Source organism: Dreissena polymorpha, chromosome 9 (assembly GCF_020536995.1).
Source record: "Dreissena polymorpha isolate Duluth1 chromosome 9, UMN_Dpol_1.0, whole genome shotgun sequence".
NCBI lineage: Eukaryota > Metazoa > Mollusca > Bivalvia > Myida > Dreissenidae > Dreissena > Dreissena polymorpha.
In genome coordinates this window covers 51254290-51277646 of record NC_068363.1, presented here as the reverse complement: position 1 = coordinate 51277646, position 23357 = coordinate 51254290, and the positions used below count along the sequence as shown (strand labels likewise).

The following is a 23357-nucleotide window of genomic DNA, read 5'->3' as shown; positions in this document are numbered from 1 at the left end:
TTTACAATGCCCTGTACAGAAGGCCACGTATTTGCTAACTCGTTAACTTATCCCTATATAACATACCGTTATGTCGCTATTCAGTGTAAAATCGGCGTTACCTGTGGAGTTTTGGTTGAACTATATTACTGTATAGAAATGACAAGATCGAGTACAAACGCGATGTTCGTCTGAACGTGCACAATATATTTCGACAGTTTATTGTTTATAGAAATGAGCCTTGCTCTGTGAAAATGGGGTTTAATGCATGTGCGTAAAGTGTCGTCCCAGATTAGCCTGTGCAGTCCGCGCTGGTGAATTTGGGACGACACCTTCTGCTTGTATGATATTTTTCGTTTTAAGAAAGTCTTTTCATTACAAATATCAAGTTTAGGCGGAAAGTTTCGTCTCTGATAAGCCTGTGCGAACTGCACAGGCTAATCTGTACGCACATATGTAGAGCACGGCCCAAATGTATTTCTTTCTTAAACGGAAAGGTCTCACACATATCCTGTGTTTTCTTTTGTTAAAAACATTTATTCTTGTTTATTCCATTTCTATATCAAGAATTAAAAGCCCAGTAATACTCAAAATCAACGAATAGTTCGTAGAATATTTTGAAAAATAAAGTACACTTACACAATCTATGTTTCTTATAGCATTAGCCCAAATTTCAACGCTAGATGTGGTCTGGTAACATATATTTAACGAGATACAAAATTTACCAAATATATACAAATAAACAATTAAGAAATAACGAATTTATTTCTGTTATATTATCATAAATGCGGAATTGTATCACTCTAACCATTGCAACAAGAACTTCGATCCTTTCATCTCATGTGTCTCCCTGTCTTATAAAAATAGAATATTAAATGACGGAATTCCTTTAAGTGATATACTTTTTTCAATGGGTCTAAACAACACATACCAGCCAAGGCAATTGAACGCATCCTGAACAACTATTAACTCTTTCTCAACCCTGGTAGAGATGAAAACAGTTCATTACAGATGTTTTAATTTCATTCCACAAATATACGTTTTATGGATTTATTTTAAATAGCAAATAGTGTTTTTTTTACTTGCGGTGAATGTTGTAATTAGATTTCTATTTGTCAAAATATCCAGATACGTGTAGATACGGAATTAGTATAGCAAAAATACCTTCAGATTTTGCACCATGTTACAAAATAACCATTACTTTGTATAATTACGAAATTCCCAAATTTCACCACACACGGATATAATCGTAATTGAAGAAAATGAATTTCACTGTTATGCCCCAAAATAAAACCAATATCCTGTATTTTTGCAAGTCGGTGTTTTACTGTATAAACCTAAACGACGCATTTTGACCAATAGCTATACATTTTATGTAAACATCAAAGATGAGGAGTGTTTCGATTGTTTTTGTTTTCGACAACGTAGCATTTGATAGGTTACATGTTTTATGCCTATTTTTATTTGAATGGTTTTCTGTTTAGCTCAATAACCTTCCTTTCTCGTATATATAATAATATTTCGCCAAAATGTTATTCACACAATTTTAGAAGTCTTTACAAAACAAATCCAATATTGTCATGGAATTATCGCAGGTAAATTTTATGTTACAGTTGTCTAAGCCGATAATAACATGGAAATATGGTCGGACAAAAAATGTTATGCATGTAAATTTAAACAAATTAACCTAATAATGACTCGTTGAATTAAAATAATCGTATTTATATATTATACAGCATGATTCACTACACTTATTAAAGTCTACTGCTAAAAAATATGCTGATTTTTTAAATTTTGCATAAATATCAAAGTTGTTAAATCTGGCATATGCACAGAAGTTTATGTTTTGCGTCTTTCTGAGAAGCATTATTACTATCAGAGATGTGTACAATAATACCCCGGGTATAGAAGTTTTTGAAACGAAAGTGATTTAGCCAGTACTTGTATTTACCATATTAAAGCATGCCTACTAAAGTTCCTTTGTTAAAGTTTCTATTCCGTTTCCCATTTATAAATGAATATAACATGGTTTGCTTAAACGGGGATAAATCTTAGATATAAACTGATTTACCAGCTAGGAACTCTATAAATATTTTTTTTAAATAGATTTTAGGAATACCTAAGGAAATGGTAAATTATTACTTTATTAATGAATATAATATAAATATTGACAATTTGTTATTCAGTTAATTGTTTTTAGTAATTATAAACACATATTGCTAATGTAATACAAATGTGATGGAGATGGTCCTGTTCTTGCATTTGATCGCCATATATATAGCAAAACGTATTTGTTCTCATGATGTATTGCCTGAATTAAAACCTTACTTTTTGGTATTCATGGTTTATAACATTAAACATAAAAACCAATGGAATAAACTTAACCGTTAAATAAGGACAAATAAATACAATGTGTACCCTTTTTCCCTATAAACAATTAAGCGGTTTGTTTTCGTACTATTGCAAAAAGAGAAGAGATTAATTCTAACACGGCACGTGCCAAATTTCATATAAACAAAGAAAAAAAATCGTCTATGGGTTATTCTGCAATAATTATGGGCGGAGCTAATACACTGAAAGCACGCGCTGTAACTAAACAAAACATGTCGATACATTTTCCACCAGCGTAATAATCCGGTATGATTGAATGAAAGTCTTGAGGGCGGAGATCTGATCGACAGAACAGCCGAAAGTTATTCGCACTCGGGATTTAATCCCTACGCATCTAAACTTCCGGCCGTGGTTTATTCGAAAACAAACTATAACGTACACGAATTATTTCTTAAATATACCCACCGCAACCTAAAACCAATTTACATGAATATTTAGACCATACAATAATTTAGTTATATAGCTTTTTTAGTTTAAACATATTTGTTACAAACTATAAAATATTTCAATGTTATTGGGTTCGCCTTTGAATATTCCGCTTTAAACACTCCAGATTTCCAGATGTTAAAGACGTACTCTGATGTGTTGCGAATAACTGTATCAATTGTGTGAGCATTTAATACATTTTGTGTTAAATAAATATTTTTAAGACAAGTATATAAGACAACATTTTAATCTCGCATACTTTAACTTATATATGAATATGAATTGAAAAACATATGTTTAATAAAAAAATCTTTATATGACACATGCAACCTTACATTGTTGACATTAATGAAATGTTATGCTTACAAGTTTACGCCGATATTTACCCGTTTACTCGTATTGGTTGCAGAACCAAAAGTGTGTCTATATCAACAAATTTGCTCCCATTAAATGCGTTTTTGCACCAGTTTTCGTATCTTGTATACTTAAAGAAGATAATAATTTGCAATTGAAAAAAAAGACCGTACCTTCTTTTATTTTAAAGTACTACTTCCTCCGTGCTATCATATCATGCTATGGTTTTCATCGACGTTTTACAATGTATCTGTTTTGAAAACGGATAATACGATCATATATACAGTCGAAACTGACCTAACGGCCACCTGAATTTACCGGTCACCTGCAGACAACGGTCAGTCTGGAATCCCCCCGACAAAAAACACTCTATATTACACTTGAATTCTACGGCCACCTGTCCATAACGGCCAACGGCCACTACATTCCACTCCGAAATTCATGTTTGACCTGAAATCAACGGTCACGCGTCAGTCGTCTCGAGTCGCGAAAATTAAAAACACAGCACATCATGTGTCCGTCTATTTTGCGGTAAAAGCGTCTGATGGCGGTAATTGTCTTTGATATTATAAAAGCGGCCCGCTGCGAGTAAACAAACAATTTGTGCATCCATGACCGGTATGTAAAATTGTTTCACCATTATTATTGACTTTTCATTTTAATTGCATTAAAAGACCAATTGTCTGCAACTCATTTTGCTACCAGTTGTTTATTAAAAATATATTTTATATTCGTTATTTTACATGACTAACCCACTCCTCTAAGCCGAAATGATCCGTAAAACAAAATTGTGTCTTTGTGTCGTATGAACGAATCTGCACTAAAACTAAATTTAGGTTCACATTGTACATGCATGATCAGTTGTTTAACGAAAAGACGGTTGATATTCAAATGCATTTTTTTTCTCTCTCCGGGAAAGTGTTTTAGTAAGTTGATGCTGAATTAACAAATATAAGTGTACATTGTATATGAAGTGAAAATACCAAAACTAAACAACGGTTGCGATAGCCAGCTATAAACTGTTAGATGCCCATAATATCACTTTAAACAGGTGACATTAACAATAACAATGTGTATTAATAGCAATTATCATCTGCATGCATAACGCATTAGCGCGTGACAAAGTCAATTGATCTGTATCGCTGATTAAGTGTTAAAAACAACATTAAGCTTGCGAGTGTTTTGATAAGAAGGCGATAAGAGGATTAGTGATCAGATTTAATGGCAAAACATGGATTGATTTGCAACATTTAAAGCGTCTGAAAGCGGTAATTGTCTATGATATTATAAAAGCGGCCCGCTGCGAGTAAACAAATTATAAGGTGTTGAGAAGGTTTCTTTTCCAGGGAATATTGTGGGTGTATCTTCTAAAGAAAATTTATCAGAGTTTATGACTTGTTGAAAGTAATTATCGCTAAATTAAATGACCGCTATTTCTTTGAATTAGAACGGTACAATTACACCGTACTATCGGTTTATGACACAGAATTCGCTTTTTATACTTTTACGGACGTGACGTCAACGGAACATGACAAGCTTTATTTACTGAATGAATGAGATGCATGAGAAAACAATTATACCAGCGTTGATAAAGTCATTTATTAATTTAACATTAAGAAATAAAATCAATCTAAAAGATATTATTCTCTATTATTCAATGTACACGCGTAAGTTAATGCTGTTATTATGCTTTGTTAATGCAATGAGCATTTGTTTTACACTGTATGCAAACGACTGGGTGGGGTAACGACGTAGTAATACTCCCAACTGACCAACCTTCTTAAAATTGTGATCCGAATTCAACGGTCACCTGTGGACAACGGTCACTTTGATCATTTCCCTTGACTGACCGCTGAATTCAGGTTTGACTGTACTTACTAAATTATATTATCACGGCAAATATAAGATGTATATGTGAAACATTGAAATATTGATGTGGACTGGAGTTTTAAGGCCTTGTTTCGAATGCATTCTGATAACTATTGTTATAAAAGTTAGATGTTATTTTTGTGACTGTAATAAAAGGTTGTATGTTCACATACATAATGCTACATGCACTTATAAATAATGCACAGATAAATGTTTCATGTGTACAGGAAACAGGATCGGAAACCTTCCTTGTCACTTCAAATTAGTCAAGAAGACCGTTTCTGAAACAGGCATTTACTAATCGGCCGGCTGCAACCAGATGAAAATGCGACTTCCATTAGCGATGCTTCATATTAGGCTTTTGAACATAACAAACATTATTTAACATATTATCCAGATTACTGTATTGATTTTCTTGTATCTGCATCCTTGCATCACCGAAACGTTTTAAATACATAGTTATTCGTAGTGTTATTTGAATAATGATATATTTCATTTCAGTTAAAAATGGCTTATATAATCTTAAGTATGAAGTTAATTTCATTTTAACAAATGCTAAATTATACGATGTGGTTTAGTAACAGACTGATGTTTTAATAATGCATGAGAGATTTAAACATCGGTGTCATAATTTTGCTACAAAGAATTACATCGCATTCAAAAACATGTACACCAAAATAATTTACTGACAATAACATGCTCTTACTTGGTATACATCACAACATTAGGCTTTTAAAATAGTTGTTTCGATTTGTTTTTAATACGTAACCAAAGTAGACATTATTTTTCATGGCCTCAGTAGTTTGTTTTACCATTAATAATTATGTACAAATAAACAAAACAAACGAATAAAATCCACGAAGCCAAATTTTCATTTTATACCAGCAAGTTATTGGAGGTCTTACATAAATTATTAATATTAAATTATTTATTTTCAGAAAATCGCAATGGTCCTGTGTGTATTTGTGATCAGATATGCTACACCGCTCGAAAATGTCTTGCCACCTCAGCTGGCTGACTGTGTGAACAGGCTTTCCTCACTAGCATCCACCACTCCTCCAAAGGCTTCAGGGTCCGTTGTAGACATCAACGTACTGAAAGATGCAAACCAATCAGCTGCCGAACAAATAGCGATTGACAACGCTGGAACTGTAATTCCCATCCTGAATACGCCAGAGAATGTGTACCTCTATTGTATCTGGCAGTTCTTCACGAAGACGGACGTGGATCTCGCTAACGGCCTTATTGAATTCGTACGCTTGCAGATAGAATTACTTTACTTTACATATAGCTCTATGTTAGCTAAAACATTCAGATTTTTTACTTATTTTATGGACCTTCACAAACAATACATTCGAAGTACTTTATTTAATATAATTGTAAGAAAACTTATCAGTGATAAGTATTATTTACAACGCTGCTTACTACAAGGCTAACAAGGCTTCTTTGCCAGTTATATGCCATTTCAATAAATATTTCAGCAAACTTAACACATAATTATAAGCATGAGACAGGTCTCTTAACGGTGTTATGTATTCGGCAGAAACGAAAACGTTATTTATTTATTCTTTTGTCTTTGTCTGATTTGTTCAATTAGATGGTATCACAAACAGACATGAAGCACTTAAGAAGCAATCCTCAGTACAACCATCCACGTCCGAACGATTATCCACGCGATTGGTTTCCGCAAACAGGTTTCCGAATTCGACGGGAATATAGACAGCTATCCAACGGAGAAAGAAATGCATTTCATACAGTTTTGCGTACAATGAAAACGGTATGGTTATTTATAAGTGTAACAGTGTACTGTCTCTTATATTGAAAGTTGTCAAATAAGCTCTTCGCCTTTGTGAAAGTGCTCTTAAACTACTACAATCCCGATGGTAACAGGGATAAGAACTATATGATGCTTGGTTCTCATATCTTGTGAACAAAAAAGAATTCAGGTGATACTTGTATTTAATTCATAGAGCCTGAAAATGTACTAAGTCGATTGATGTTATATAAATTGGACCATCGAGCAAGCATTTCAATTGCAGTAAGAATTAACTTAGATTATCTTTTTATTATTGCTTGAAAAATGGTTTAATTTTTTTTTATTAAAAATTGTTAAGAAATAAATGTGTACTAACACGTGTGTTTAAAATTATTTCAGGGCCTAATGTTTAGTTAGGCGCGCCATACAATCGGTTCCAAATTAAGTGTTTTAGTCATTTGGGTATCATCCATTATAAATGATTTTAATTGGGCTATGTTTAGTTTTGTTGCGATTTTAAGCCAGTTTACAATCCAAAGGCTTTGCATAAACACTTCTAAGTCGGGTCGACATGCTATAATCATTTTTTATATTCAGTTAAGTTTTCTGTTTCCCCCCTGTCTTTTACAGGCTTTTGGTCCGACGCATTCAGGTTCAATAAAATAAAAGGATGTCAACAACAGGTTTCTCCTAATATTTGTTTTAAATTTATTTATTCGTATATTTCAAATTCGAAATAAGATAAGATTTCAGTTGATATCTGAAAACCCATGCGGATATTTCAAAATATTTTAAATGTAACTTAGATACCAGCAAATCACACTTTTTGTAACGCATGTGGGTCATCAAAAACAATATGAATCCATCATGCTGTCGACGTACAAACATGAACCACTTTTAAATGCCCATCGAATGAAGCAAAATTGAAGTTCTGCATCATTCAGGCAACCAAAGCAAAAAAAAAAAGCAGTATATACTAGCATTTCATGTATAATATGTGTTTGACAGTATTACTGCTATATTTTATCACTTTTGTTCTTGCTCATGCACATATTTACATTGTATGTTTTCTATTAAATAAAAAAATCATTCAGACACCAACTCAGATCGGAAAGAACCGAGCATTCGATGAAAAAACTATCGGTATCTCTTCAGCATCTCATAAATATCAACGGATCCTTTGAGAACCAAATTTTCAGTGAAATCAATCAATGTCCTCATTTATTTGTAAATAAAAAATCCTATTGACATGTTTAAAGGAATTATTATTTTATGTTTTAGAATGGAGTGTATGACATATTTGCCGAGCTTCATAAGGGCATTGTGACGACGTCCGCCCATGGCGGTCCGAACTTTCTTGGGTGGCACAGAGTATATTTAGCACTGTAAGTTACTAGACAATCTAATGTACGATTTTATTATTTTCTTTTATTGTACTTTTATCGTATAAAATGGGTAACTTATGCGATGTTCAGGCATTTTGCACTTCGATGCTTACAGGTTCGAGGAAGCAATGCGAAGAATTGACCCGAGCGTTTCCATCCCATACTGGGACTCCACCCTCGACATGGATATGGCTAAACCAGAAAACACAGTCGTGTTCTCACCGGAGTTCTTGGGAAACGGTAGAGGACATGTCACCACGGGACCATTTGCAAACTGGGTAACCCCTGTCGGTCCACTGACTAGAAATATCGCTGCGAATAGTTCAGTCTTATTTACCTTATTTACAAAAGAGAATATCCGTATGATTATGACGCGTTGTCAGACTCGCGACATCACCAGTCCTACTGCGTTACCTGAGTTTGACCTAGATCATCTCCACGGTGGTCCTCACCGGTGGATTGGTGGACAGATGTCCGGTCTTAATACAGCTGCCCACGATCCCGCATTTTTACTACATCACGCTTTTGTAGACTACATTTGGGAAATGTTTCGCAATCACCAAATCCAAGACTGCGGAGTCAACCCCAGCTTTAATTACCCAGAAGCCACTGGTCAACATGCCCCTGAAAGACCAATGGACGGGTTACCAGGATACGTCAACATTGATGGTTATCAAAGCTATTGGACGCAAAACTGGTACAGATACAAACGTGCCCCCAAGTGTCCTAATTGTGGTTCGCCATATTTAACATGCCACCCGGTCCGCAAAGTATGCATTTCCATTGAACGTAAGCTTACTCCTCATGAATTGCCCTCACTACGTCTTGGATCGACAGAATCCCTACAAGATGAAGCTAGATCGGAGGTCGCAATGCTGAATATTGGTGCCACATTCTAGGCTACTCCCGCTAAATCCGGGACGCAGATGACTCGCATTGCAATGTCTAGTCGTGAGAAGAGGACCATGCCAAGGCAATAAAAATGTATAATGTTAGAAAAGATTACATAACGTAGCACTATCTCTTGATATTGTAAACCAAATGAGTTCATCGATCAAATGATTTTGAAGGAACATTGTCAGCGGTGTATTTCAGGAGAACGTGTTGATAGTTAGTGAAATGCGTTTTCAATCCCTTTTTCCTATATGTTCATGACTTAATCAATGCATGCGACGTGATATATAAATAAATATTGTTTAAGCTAAGTATCGTTTCAGCAACTTTGATAAACTAAAAACCTTTACATAAGCATCACGAGAACAACAATTGTATCAAACAATATATATACTTCGTTGACATTTCCAAAGTATCAAACCTTGTTAAATTCATGATCGTTATTTGTGTTATGTGTGTTGTTATTGTTCATTTACCGCATATTAATGCATCGAGCTGCATACCATATTTTCTGCATAGGTAACAGAGTGTACCTGATTGTGAAGTCCGCCGCGCCATTTAACTAGTATTCTAACCCAGCGCTGAACATTAAGCGTCAATATATGATGAACATATTTATATTATTTCTTTATATATATATTTATATATTTATGCTGTTAATGGATATTTTGTAATATCTGATTTTTGTTTTTTATAGTTTTTTTTTATGCCAGCTACCGTTTAAAGATAATATCGCGTGTTTTTTATTTGTCTTAACATACAACGACAGTCACCACCATTATCGACGCACATTGCTTGACATCCAGGAAATCCACGAAACAAGAAATAATTGTCATACTCGATTTGTAATAAACAATTTAATGTTATCGAACCACTGTGAAACTTTATTGTAAATGTATATGTTTAAATGTTATTTCCCCCTGGTTTCCATGATGTAATGTGAGAGATGGCACGAAAGTTGCTGCATTTAACCTTTTCCAACTCTAAAATGTTGACATTAGAACAGGTTAATCAAAGTCACCTTTTGTTACCAGAACACACGAAATATGTTTTTGTTTGACTGTCACTGTTTGAATTGATACACGTGTGAAGAGTGTGTATCGGTTTGATTGATGAACGCAACTCTTATTGTGACTAATTATCAGTAATAAATTGAAAAGCAGTTGACCTTTAAACATTGTTTTGATTAAAACCGATGTTATTTGTATTTTAATAAATATTTCATTTTCGCATTATTTCTTTACTGCAAAACATTGCGAAGCCCTAAGACTTAGCCAATAATTTAACACAATTCAAATGTATTTTTAAATGCACATACAACGTTAATATTGCTATTGTACAAGAACATCACCCCTGTCAGTTAATTAAATTTAAAGACATGCATGCATACGGTAAATTGCTTTAGGAGAGATGCCCTATAACCTGCAATCATTACTGTTTCATCTTTGGAGGACACTTGAATGAATGACACTTGAAATAAAAGAAGACAGCCTCTTGTTACGGCAATCTTAATGTCAACAACCTTGCTCTGCACTCACTGAGTTACTTAACCTCTAAATATTTCGAGATATCAAATCTTTAAGTATTCTCGATACAGCGGTCTAATAATTACGAATTCTCGAAGCGAGTGGCGATTGTCACAAATCGATTAATAGTGACCTATTGAAACATGACTTGCCATAAAAACGATTAATTAACCAAAAACTCGTTCGATAACGAATTGTTGAGTTGTTTTATGTTTTACATTAGTATACTAGCATTTAAAAGGCCACGCTCACGTTAAGCAATGCAGAGAAAACAAACCAAAAAAAGTTGTATACATGCATGCCTGTACATAGTATTACAATCATTGTAAATATGCATACAAAAAACAATAAAACGAACAAAAACAAATAGTTTTGAAAAAAGTAATTGGTAAATGAATTCTGAACATAACAATTGATCGGAATGAACCATGGCTCAATGGTTTCGATCGTTTAAAAAACCTTAATGTCTTGGGCTATTTTTATACCCAAAGAAAAAACATTTATATATAATAACGTATAGGAAAAGAACTTATGAAAAATGATTTGAACATTGAAAACAAACATTATGGACTATTTTTGTAGAAAACAATAGAACGAAAAAAGTGGCCTTATTTAAACATCTGTATGTTAACACAATTAAACATGTGTCTTCTTTGATTAATTGAATTACAAACTTGAGGAACATACACATGTCTTAAATATTACCAATTTATCCACAGTCACCCTTTAAAATGAATAACAAACTAAAAACAGAAAGCATATGTTATCAATAGGAAGACAATTTGTTATTTACCACTATCGAGACCTGTCAGTGTCATGTTCACTTCGATTTCAAAACATGTTCATTCATAGATCTTTGATCAAACAAAACTATCCTTTTTCAAGGGAGAAAATCCAGACAGTGGATTTATAGTGTTAAATCGGATTTTCTTTCTAGTTCTCTGAAATATTAACACGGTACATTTTGCAAGCAATTCATATATATGTAAACATTAAATTATATCGAGTTTTAATGTTAAAAAATTATCATTTAAATCATGTGTGCGTGTTAAACACATTAGATACTGGTAAACTATGTGATTGTTTGACAAATAATTGAGACCTGCTCTATTGCAGTAGACAAACGAAAATATCAAGCACACAGGTCGGGTTTCAGTAAGAGTTTTCTTCTGAGCAAACGCGTGCTATTAATATCCCCCAGGAGGAGGTCACATTACATACGACGAAATTCGTAAATACATAGCAATTGTTACATCATCCTCGATCATTCAGACACTTTATATCACGATTAAATCCTCATACGTTGACCAATTGTAATTATACCGGGAACACTATTATACAAGATAAATAATTTTTAAAAGGATTTTATGGAAGTGCCAAATGTGTGACTCTTTTTTTGTGTGCGCTGGTTTACCACAGAATACCGGTATTCACAATAAACTCACAATAAACGCATGTCTAAATATCTATATAGATTTATTCTATGTAAAACTGGGATGACACCATTATACTTTTACTTCAGAGATATTATTTGCAGCTATGTTGAAAAGCTGATTTGTTGTAAAGATGTTTTTAAATTAACTAGCAATTATTTTTGTTCCTACTGGTTCCTATTCTCTAAAATAATTATTTGTTTAATCATCACTTTTTTCATAGTTGTCGGAAAACTCTTTAATTATTTTCTATCTTTTTGTACTGCGTTTAGTAATTGGCTCTGCATGCTATACAGTTGAAAGGTAGCAAATACTAAATGTTTTCCATTGTGGAATGCAATTGTAAAAATATTTTATTCCTTATCAGTGCAACGTAACATTGAGTCTAGTGATTCCGAAGCAAATTCTTCAGCCATTACCTCTGTAGCCGCAAAGCAGTGTTGGGGCTCTGTCGCAAAACGTTTAAATAACCAGGCAGAGTTTCCCAGGGACCAGCAAACGCTTAACAAAAAACGGAACAACCTCGTGCAGATTCACAGCTCTCTATTTGCAGAGCACCTTATTCTGTTGAACAAAACAGGTAAGTCATTGCATAGTCATATCTATCTCATTAAGCGCTTTTGGATTAAGGTTTTCATATCATTGTCGAAAAATATTTACTTATATCAGTGGTAACTACAACTATCCTGCCACTCTTTTTTCCATGTAAACACAGTTGTTCAGACGTGAGAGAGGAATGAGTCTTATCATACTGACTTCTTTAAACTTTGTTAAGAATATTTTACAAGATCGGGATCAAATGCACAACCCCTGTATTCCAGAAATGAATGCTTGTCAAGTACTACCCTCATATTGTTCAATTAAATTGTCAGGTAAGAGTAATTCCAAGCTAAGTACTGTAACATTTTAAAGAACTTGGCTTAATATGGCTGTTAAATTTAAAAGTGCTTGGTATCATGTATCAGTCACTAATCCCTCATGTTGTATCAGTTAACCATTAACCATTAACCGTAATCCCATAACCATACTAGTCATTTTGGTCTTCTTTAATCAAAAGAGGTTGTAGACCATTATTAAAATTATGATAACATATGAAGCAAAATATTTGGAAGGGTAGAAATCATGGTGAGATAAAAAGAAATTGCTTTTCTTGAGCCATTTCTCCTTTTCTCACAATTAATGATTTTTGGGGCAATAAACTCGAAAAATATTGTTATTGTTTGGTATTGAGTTAAGAGCTATATTGGACCAAACAATTTCACTATCACTTTGCCTACATATACTAATGTGTTTGTATTTCCTGTTAGGAGGTGGACCAAACCCACAATTATCAATTTTGACGAAAGCAGTTGTTGATGCTGTGGTGAGAAAATCCCAAACAGTGACAGTAATTGCCCTGTCTGAAACCATGGATTCGTCCATGCTTTTGATAAAACAACAAAGGTAATTCTTATTTGAACATATTTATGCTGAAAGGGTAAGAATTCAAATACAATTATAATATCTCCACGGGCCTAGATAAAGCGTAGTTAAAGGGTTTTTACCAGTAAATAACGCATTAATTGTATGTTAAATTCTTTGTTGTTGGTGCTCATTAGAGTCGTCTAACGACGATTCTAATGAGTATCCACAACAAGGGGTTTTGAGCAAATTTGAAAAAGTAAGCGATTGCAATAGCTTTAATCTAGATAGATCTCTTAAATTTGACGATTATGTCTTCATACTTCTATGATTCACTTTTGACTTGATCATTAGGTTATATATTTTCAGCAAACAATCGAAGTTATCCATCAGATTTGTCAACAGCACCAGCAGATTACATTTGTATTTTATTGAAAAAGAAATATTTATAATGAAATCTGTAAACAAACGATGTGACAAAAGGAAAGTAGCTTGATAATAGCAATTCCTCCCTTTACAACAATGAGTTCTTAATTCTTTTACAGAACATATTAAACGCTAATATGGAGAAATGTTTTCAATTTTGATAATACCTTAAAATTAATTGGCCTAATCTTATAGCAGACATTTGATTTCGGTGTTACAAATAACGAAATTTTTATTTATGAGCAATTTTTTTTTTTTTTCACAATTTGTTCAATGGCTAATGCTGTATTTAAGATATACATTGCTATATGCAATTTAATGAGACAGATCCTAAATAGTCTGCTGCAAATTGTAACAGGTACAAGTGAGTTTATTTAGACCTCTAAGTAGAGGAGGTATTTTCATCACAAACTTTTTCAAATTTGATCAAACCCCTATGTTGTAGGTACTCATTAGAATCGTCTGAATGAGATTATTCTCATAAACACCAATAACAGTTTATGTATAATTAATAAGTTATTTACTGGTAAAAGCCCCTTTACTCCTTATATCTAGAGCTCTAGTTAACTAATTTGTACAAATAAAACTTTGCGGCGGACAACTTATAAATTAATTGATAATGAAAATGGTCTAGATCGAAATTTAAATGTTCTGATTGTAAGATGATGACCTATATAAAAACACATCACACCAGTCTAATAAAATCATAAATGTATTAACCTCTTACCAATAAATAATACCAAATTGTATGAGTTTATTGCAGATAACAAAAGTTGTTATACAATTTAAATTGTCATCTGTCACATTCTTCATTTTGGACCAGTTCAATATGTGTTGTTTGGTAAAATATTAACTCATTATTACTGAGACATAATGATAGCAATAGAGATCTACATTTGATGCAAATAAAAAGGGAACAGACCACAAATGATAACTTTTGAACAAAACAAATATTCCTCAAATAAACAATACGTTTTTCATTTTTCCATTATAATAAAAAACACATCATTTCCCTACAAAGATGAAGTATAAATAAAGGCAGACCAGGAGAACAATGCATTGACATAAGTGACTGATTACCATTAAAGGTTAAAGTTTTTAAATGAAGCTTTGATCGAAAAACGAATTATGTTTATTTTCTTTCCTTCCATGCAGTGTGTTCAGTCTTCAGCAACCGGGAAAAGAGAGTCTGTGAGATACACAAGAAGGGAGAGAAAGGTATTGCCATCCTAAAATGATGGACACATGGGTAAATTCAATCAATTTTGTAGAATTATGCCTTAACCCATTACCTAACAATACCAAGAGTTTCAAAGTTCTTGAAAAACTCTAGAAATAATTGTTGAAAAAGGAGGAATTGTTGACAAAATGAGCAATTTTTCCTTATCTAACGATGATTTCTACCATAACAAATCAAATACAATTTAAACTGTTGTCTGTAGTCTCTATCACTTTAGGACAGTTCAAAATATGTTGTTGGGTAATGAGATTAAATACACATGCACCATCAACTTTGTTTTATAAATTAAACATGTCATACATGTAAACATATTATCAATAAAAAAACATTTTACAGCAATAGTTAGTTTAACCAAATATTTCACTTATTTTCCCTTTATATGATATATGGTAAAACTTAGAAAAAAAAAATGAACTTTCTTCAAAACCACTCATTTTATTTCATCTTTATTTGGTAAAATTATTATTTTGATTAACATTGATCAGATTCCTTGTTGTTTTTTTAACATTTCCCTGTTTAATGAAATTTGCAGCAGATCCCGTTGGAAGCATTTAGACAAAAGAAACTAACTCTTTTTGAATAGTTTTATTGAAATTAAATTAAAGTTAAAAACTAAGTGAGAAAAAGATAATTTGCTCATGATGAGCAAATTCTACTATTTTATAATTTCTTCATCAAAGCCCATGGGCTACAAAAATTTTGTTAGACGGCGTTTTTACACGTAATAGAGAAAGCGTTAACTCATTTTCTAACAGTCGAACTGTACAGGACCATCATTTCTCTCTTCTTCCTTTTTTTCAGCACAATGGATGTTATATGCTGTACATGCAAATACCACATGGAAATTAAAGTATTAAAAGAATAATAAACCTCAAACTTAAAATTAGATACTTCAAATGGACGTTTTGTGAAGATTAAATAGAGAATATGTGTTTGTTTGCCATGAGTTAAAGATACTGACTTGTGATATGAATATCGGTCATTTAAATACGTATCAGCTCGCAAGAAGCATACAGTCAATATAGTCCAGTCATCCTATGAAAAAAAAGCACCTAACCATCAACTAATTGCAACAGAAACGGTTTCACGTGTAAAATCATCTATGACGTATAACAGATGACAGAAAAAAAGTCTAGCGAAATATTTCCAGGGCAAACCTGTTAAAACTTCATTTTATTTATGCCCCTCGCGGACGTTTTTTTAAATAAAGTATATTTTCCATTTTCTATTCAAACAACACATTTCGAGCAAACCACCCGACAAAAACAGTATTCAGTAATACATCAGTTATGAAAACAGTATTATTTTTCTATTACCTAAGTGTATCATGAAGTTTCTTAACATATTTACTCATGTAAATAGTGCATTTATAGGGGTAAACTTACCCCACCCACCCATTAAATACATGTTACTATTAAATCATTGTTATTGTTGCTTTAATATCCTTTATATCAGTTAGCAATAGTTGTGCTGCTGTTTTTATTATTTCAATTTTATAAGCATCAGAATCGCTACTAGACTTTTGGTAAAATGAATGAAGAATTGATGATGCAGTGTTTCTAAATGTGATTACATTCTGCTTTCCATTTAATTCTGTGATGACAATAGAGGACCCAAAATGCTCTAGTAATCTCTTCTTCATATGAGTTAATGTATAGGAGAGTTCTCCACATAGTTCTACCATTTTGTCAACAAGGTCTTTTAGTGTTATTTGTTCGTCATCATTTTCAATCAGGAACTTTTCTATTTCCTGGAAAGCAAATTCCTGTGCCATGTTCACTGGTCTTCCACACTTCTTTCCTTTTTCATTGCCTGACTGTGGTATATTTTTACCTGTCCTAAAATTTACGCTGCATGACTAATGGTATATAGCAACAGCAGCCGCTAAGTCATGTATTGTTTCCAATCTGCTCTTAATATCTGAACCCTGTTTGTCATCCCTATCGATACATATTTGTTCTATGTTCTTTTTAAATTCAACTGTTCTAACAGGGTATACATTATAGCCTCGTTTTCTTCCAACAAATTTGGCATGTTGAGCACAAAATAGACATTTTGTACTGAAGTTAAATCGTTCAGTGTTAGATCGTAATGGTGGAGATAATACAGTCTTTGTTGGCTTTTTATTTAAGGATAGCTTGATTCGAATTGGGTTACAATAATCTTTCCGACAATGTACGTATGAACGGTCTGTCCGGGTATGGAAGTAATCTTGTCCAAGCGAACTTCGCTGGCAGCATTTATGCTATCACTTCCTTCTGGCGTAACTTAACATGGTCTTGGTCATCTGCAAGTGATTGACATCATATAAGGAAGGTATTGCTGAAAGAATATATGAATACATGCTGTTTCAACCATTAGGCAGAACAATCTTTTGTGACATTCCCAATTGTGACAAAAGGAGCATTTGCTCATAACAAGCAATTTCTTCATTTGACACAATGGATTTTAAAGCCGTCTGCTGCAGATGCATTCAAAAGCGTTTAATAGAATGAAGGGTTTATGTTTTCATACATATTGTGTATTTCAGAATGCAAGTAAATGCATTGTTGAACTTAATGTTTATAAAAAAGCTATTTTTAAGAAACAACAATTATCGATATTCACGCAATATTGTGTTTATTTTTTTTTCAGAAATAACAATAGTGGATATTCACGCAATGTTATTTTTGTACTATGTACAAATGTTCACAGTTCCAGTATGAATCCTGTAGAAAATTGTGTTTTGCACTCATTAATAGTTTGACTGTACTGTGGGGTTAATTTATGAATATGTTTGTCATTGATGCTTTTGAAAAATGAATTATTATTTAATTTTGCCTTCAACTGCAAGCTGTAAATGTTGAGTATTTACTAGCATTGCGTGTAGAATAAATGGCTATTACTTTTCCGATGCAGCTGCAGCAGGTTTGGTGCTGATCAGATTGTTTGGCAGTTCCATATTAGCATCTGTAATAGATGAAACAAATTAAAGTCTCTATAACGCTCAAAATCAACCAAAATTACGTAAAGTCTTTCTTAAAATAAAATTAACACCTAAACAATCTGTGTTCCTTATAGCAATAGCCACGATTTCAACACTAGATGTGGTATGATAACATAGATTTTTGTAGATACAAGATGCTCGTTTTTATTTATTTGTGACACAATAAACTCCATTTTAATATATATTCATAATACACACGAACACCATGTTAGTGTTCATGTGTCGTATGAATAGATATCTTTGAATTTAAAATGGAAAAAACAACGAGCATTTTGTATCTACAAACATCTATTTTACCAGACCAAATCTGGCGTTGAAATATCGGCAATTGCCATAAGGAGCACTGACGTTTAATTGGTTAAGTTTATTTTACGAAATATTGTACGAAATTTTCGTTGATTTTAAGTTGTAATGTTACTTAACATATATTGAGAAAATAGAGAAAACAGAAATGGAAAAATTAAACTTAAGTTTGATCAAAGCTGTACTTATTTACCTTCACATGGTATGGCAGATTTTTTTTAACACACTATCTTTTGTTTATATAAATTTACATTATCCTGTAGCATTTTGTCATGGCATATGAATCATTAATAAAAACACTTTTAAATGAATATATATTTATACCTTTTTTTGAAATTCTAAACCCACACCTTTGACATCGTTGATTGTTGATCTAACATCTGTAATAAATCAAACACATGTATTCAAGAAAATAAGTGTTTGATATGTGTGTAAGAGAACAACTTATTTATTATAAACAGCTTTTGATTTTCTGTTGTAATAATACTAAATGAAAGATTTACGGTATAGCTTAACTCAATATTTCGGATTATATTTGTTTATAGTTTAGAATTGTAAATTTAAGACCATAACTTATTATTTCTATTTTATATATGATAATTATTCATCATGAAATCATTAAAATATTTCAAATATGTGGAAAATTGAAAGCTTTTTTAACATTAGGTAAGAACATTCTCAACAGTTTCAATCAGTAGAATATCTTAAGAAGTCTACATCACGGTCAACAATCCCACTGAACAAAATACCCTGCAAGAAGATCTAGATCGGCTACAAAAATGGGAACACACTTGGGATATGGAATTTAATCCTTCCATGTGTACGGTTATGAACATCCCCAGGTCAAAACGTCCCTACAAATCCACTTACACACTCCACGGTCATATTCTAGAAACAGTTAGTGATGCTAAATACTTGGGTGTTAGCATCACATCTGACCTCAGCTGGAATAAACACATAAACCAGGTTACTGCAACAGCCAGTCAAACACTAAACTTCATCAAACGAAACATTCCCATAAAACACCCACGCATTAGAGAATTTGCCTTCAAAACCCTGGTCCGCCCACAACTTGAGTATAGTAGCTCAGTGTGGAGCCCACACACACAACACAACATAAACAAGATCGAGATGGTCCAACGCAGGGCCGCTCGATGGGTTACAAATGATTACTCGTATCACAACAGTGTCACACACATGCTAGACAAATTAGGGTGGCGTTCACTTGAGAACAGAAGGTACGACTCCCGGCTACTGATGTTGTATAAAATTGTCCACGGACTGGTTGCTGTACCAATGCCTCCCTATGTCACTCCTCCGACCCGGCTCACTAGACATTTGCACCCTCTTTCATTCAGACAAATCCCTACTCCAAGCAACTACTATAAATTCTCCTTCTACCAGCCACTATTGTCCTATGGAACTCTCTACCAGCCAATATTGTACAGGCACCTACCCTGGACCAGTTTAGGCTGGGGGTGACCAAACTAGACCACAGTTTCTAAGCAGGTTGGCTGTTTTTAACCTTTTATCTGTATTTTCCTTCTTTTAACTAACACTATCACCTTTGTTTCTATGTCTCACAAATACATTATGTATTACTTTTATCTCCTATACACTTCTTCCTTAATTTCCTAGCACTGACACGCACCTGCTTGTAATGCTTATTGTTGGCGACTAGCAGTATATATAGATAGATAGAAGTTATAGGGAAAAAGAAGTAATACGAAAACGTTATGGTACAAATGGCCACAACAAATACGTTATGGTACAAATGGCCTTCCGTAGTTTAAAAAAATATTAAAATCTCGATCTTTTCTCTTTTATTTTTCATATTTGTTTGTGTGTTTAAAGCATTCCTTAGATGCCTACATATGTATATTTTTGTAAAATGTGTGTTTGCTGCTGACTTTATTGCATATTTGAAGAAAACTATTTAATCCTTCCATGTGTACGGTTATGAACATCCCCAGGTCAAAACGTCCCTACAAATCCACTTACACACTCCACGGTCATATTCTAGAAACAGTTAGTGATGCTAAATACTTGGGTGTTAGCATCACATCTGACCTCAGCTGGAATAAACACATAAACCAGGTTACTGCAACAGCCAGTCAAACACTAAACTTCATCAAACGAAACATTCCCATAAAACACCCACGCATTAGAGAATTTGCCTTCAAAACCCTGGTCCGCCCACAACTTGAGTATAGTAGCTCAGTGTGGAGCCCACACACACAACACAACATAAACAAGATCGAGATGGTCCAACGCAGGGCCGCTCGATGGGTTACAAATGATTACTCATATCACAACAGTGTCACACACATGCTAGACAAATTAGGGTGGCGTTCACTTGTGAACAGAAGGTACGACTCCCGGCTACTGATGTTGTATAAAATTGTCCACGGACTGGTTGCTGTACCAATGCCTCCCTATGTCACTCCTCCGACCCGGCTCACTAGACATTTGCACCCTCTTTCATTCAGACAAATCCCTACTCCAAGCAACTACTATAAATTCTCCTTCTACCAGCCACTATTGTCCTATGGAACTCTCTACCAGCCAATATTGTACAGGCACCTACCCTGGACCAGTTTAGGCTGGGGGTGACCAAACTAGACCACAGTTTCTAAGCAGGTTGGCTGTTTTTAACCTTTTATCTGTATTTTCCTTCTTTTAACTAACACTATCACCTTTGTTTCTATGTCTCACAAATACATTATGTATTACTTTTATCTCCTATACACTTCTTCCTTAATTTCCTAGCACTGACACGCACCTGCTTGTAATGCTTATTGTTGGCGACTAGCAGTATATATAGATAGATAGAAGTTATAGGGAAAAAGAAGTAATACGAAAACGTTATGGTACAAATGGCCACAACAAATACGTTATGGTACAAATGGCCTTCCGTAGTTTAAAAAAATATTAAAATCTCGATCTTTTCTCTTTTATTTTTCATATTTGTTTGTGTGTTTAAAGCATTCCTTAGATGCCTACATATGTATATTTTTGTAAAATGTGTGTTTGCTGCTGACTTTATTGCATATTTGAAGAAAACTATAAGTTCCTGCATCATCCACGAAAAATAATTACAAAGTGGTACGTAGTCTATTACGTAGGCAACCTTCTATGACTGACGCATTTGTTAGGAGAAAAACATTAATTTCCAAGATGAAAAGAATATTATTCAACAAAGACATCTTAACTTACCTCCAAAATGACTTAAATCTAGGATCTTTCATCAAAAGCAGACGATCACATCATATCGCGCGAACGCTTGTATACCGTGCATCTGATCATTTTATCTTCTACGGTGGTAATTTAGGGCCATGAAAATCTGTCATATTAAAAGTCATTTTTCGGTAGTTTGCCCTGGCTTGACTTTGCTAGACTTTTGATATGTTGAAGAGGTGATATTTATCTACAATATTATCGAAAAATTATTTCTGTTGCAATTAGTTGTGGGTACAATTACAGATTGACTGGACTAATAAGGTATTAAACAACCATCTTCAAGATCTCAAAAAGGTGTTCGTTAAGACGGATAGCAGCTTAAGACAGGACGATTGTCATGTAGGAAGCTCCGATATGAGCTTACAGCATGTATAGCATCCTATGTTAAGATGTTACCTGGTTTGACAATCATTCGTGCCATGCTTTAGAGGGGTTGTTTATAACAAGATCGACTGTATTTTGCTAAAGGTGTGCTTTTGTGATACGGAAATTACCTTAGTTTTTCAGTCCATATGTCCTAGCGTGTGTCTGTCTGTCAAGTTTGTGTTCCCTCTAGATGAAACACTTTTGGTTCTATCGAAATAATGTTGTTTTTTTTTCGTTTTTAAAGGGTAAACACATTACCAAATGACACATTTTGACCCTTCCAAATTCAAAGAGTTTAGTTTGCAATACATTTTTGATTTATGTAATTGATTCAGTAGAAATTAATGCGATAAGAGGAGAAATCGCTCATTTTAGCTATGTTTGTCTGCAAATTACCCGTATAATATAATTATTGTTTGGTTAAGGGTTAAACAATAATTTTACCATGATGAGTAAATTCACCTTACATCTTGTCCAATCCGATTTAAAATGAAGCATTAAAACGATACAGGGATATGTTCTTGTTATATCTATATACCACTACCTATGATATTTCAACAGCTGTGTTATATTATACACGCAGACAACCTAATTTGCAATTATTAGCATACTATATAACACATAAGGAGACATTTCTCATATAAGGAAAATCAAACTTGTTGCATTATTTTTAAAGATAATCAATTATATATGTATATTATAAATAAAAAAAAGACAGAATTTAGACACATGTCATTATAAGCCTAATTATTAATAATCGACAAGGGTAAATGTTGAAATAATTCTTGTTGGTTTCAATCGAGAAAAATACAGCCTTACAAGCTGACACTTTTTTGTGTCTCTAGACAAATGATATGATGTATGGTTATAATAAAGGTACACACAAGTAATGGGTGAATTTTACGGAAACTACCTGCAAGCCTTATCTGATTTCATACTGATTTCTCCTTGCAAAATGCATTCTCCTTTTCAGTTGTCAAATCCCCTTTCTACTTTTCTTTAGTAATTGTGTGTGCTCTAAAATAAAGAAGTTCTGTATTTTGAAGTTGAACATGAAGCATTTTCACTGTATTTAAATGTACTTTTTTGAGCAAGTTATTCTTTTGCTACAGTGTCAGTTCAGTGCAACACTAAGCAAAATATTGTTTAAACAGTACATATTTATATTTGTACTGGCCTATAAATAATATGGCATTTGGTTAGCCCTTTTCCGAATACAGAACTAATACAAACGCTTTCTAAAACCTTTGCTGGTAGACGACATCTGCAAACATCGAGACAAATCGTGTTTTGCTTAAGATAAAAAAATTATCATTGTCTCAGTATTTCCACTTCATCTCCTGCAAAACTGAAAAAAAAATAAAGCTGTGCAAATGAGTTTG

General features: G+C 33.4%; 2 protein-coding genes and 2 long non-coding RNA genes across 6 annotated transcripts in view; 3 read left to right on the top strand and 1 right to left on the bottom strand.

The window, feature by feature from the left end:
* LOC127844809 (T-cell immunoglobulin and mucin domain-containing protein 2-like) overlaps positions 1-23357 on the top strand; it is a 102824-nt gene that overhangs the window by 21674 nt on the left and 57793 nt on the right. The gene's annotated exons all lie outside the window — the stretch shown is intronic.
* Positions 5962-10229, top strand: LOC127844805 (putative tyrosinase-like protein tyr-1). The gene is made up of 4 exons (XM_052375309.1): positions 5962-6272; positions 6617-6796; positions 8057-8160; positions 8276-10229. Exons 1-4 carry the CDS (start codon positions 5967-5969, stop codon positions 9057-9059), a joined length of 1374 nt encoding a protein of 457 aa, XP_052231269.1. The 5' UTR covers positions 5962-5966; the 3' UTR covers positions 9060-10229.
* LOC127844826 (uncharacterized) lies at positions 11470-13456 on the top strand. Its single transcript, XR_008032906.1, has 3 exons — positions 11470-11537; positions 12381-12593; positions 13321-13456. It is a non-coding gene; the product is annotated as an uncharacterized LOC127844826 (long non-coding RNA).
* Positions 17147-19538, bottom strand: LOC127844825 (uncharacterized). 2 transcript variants are annotated; one of them, XR_008032904.1, is made up of 3 exons: positions 18694-19538; positions 17966-18029; positions 17147-17402 (listed from the first exon to the last, which is right to left on the bottom strand). It is a non-coding gene; the product is annotated as an uncharacterized LOC127844825 (long non-coding RNA). The 2 variants fall into 2 exon arrangements; XR_008032905.1 differs by having other exon boundaries at positions 17147-17367.

Bases quoted from the DNA above. Each gene is read 5' to 3' on its own strand.
- LOC127844805 (XM_052375309.1), top strand. From the start codon at position 5,967: ATGGTCCTGTGTGTATTTGTGATCAGATATGCTACACCGCTCGAAAAT. The intron at 6,273-6,616 runs GTACGCTTGCAG...TTGTTCAATTAG, and splicing joins CTAACGGCCTTATTGAATTC to ATGGTATCACAAACAGACAT. The intron at 6,797-8,056 runs GTATGGTTATTT...TTTATGTTTTAG, and splicing joins TTTTGCGTACAATGAAAACG to AATGGAGTGTATGACATATT.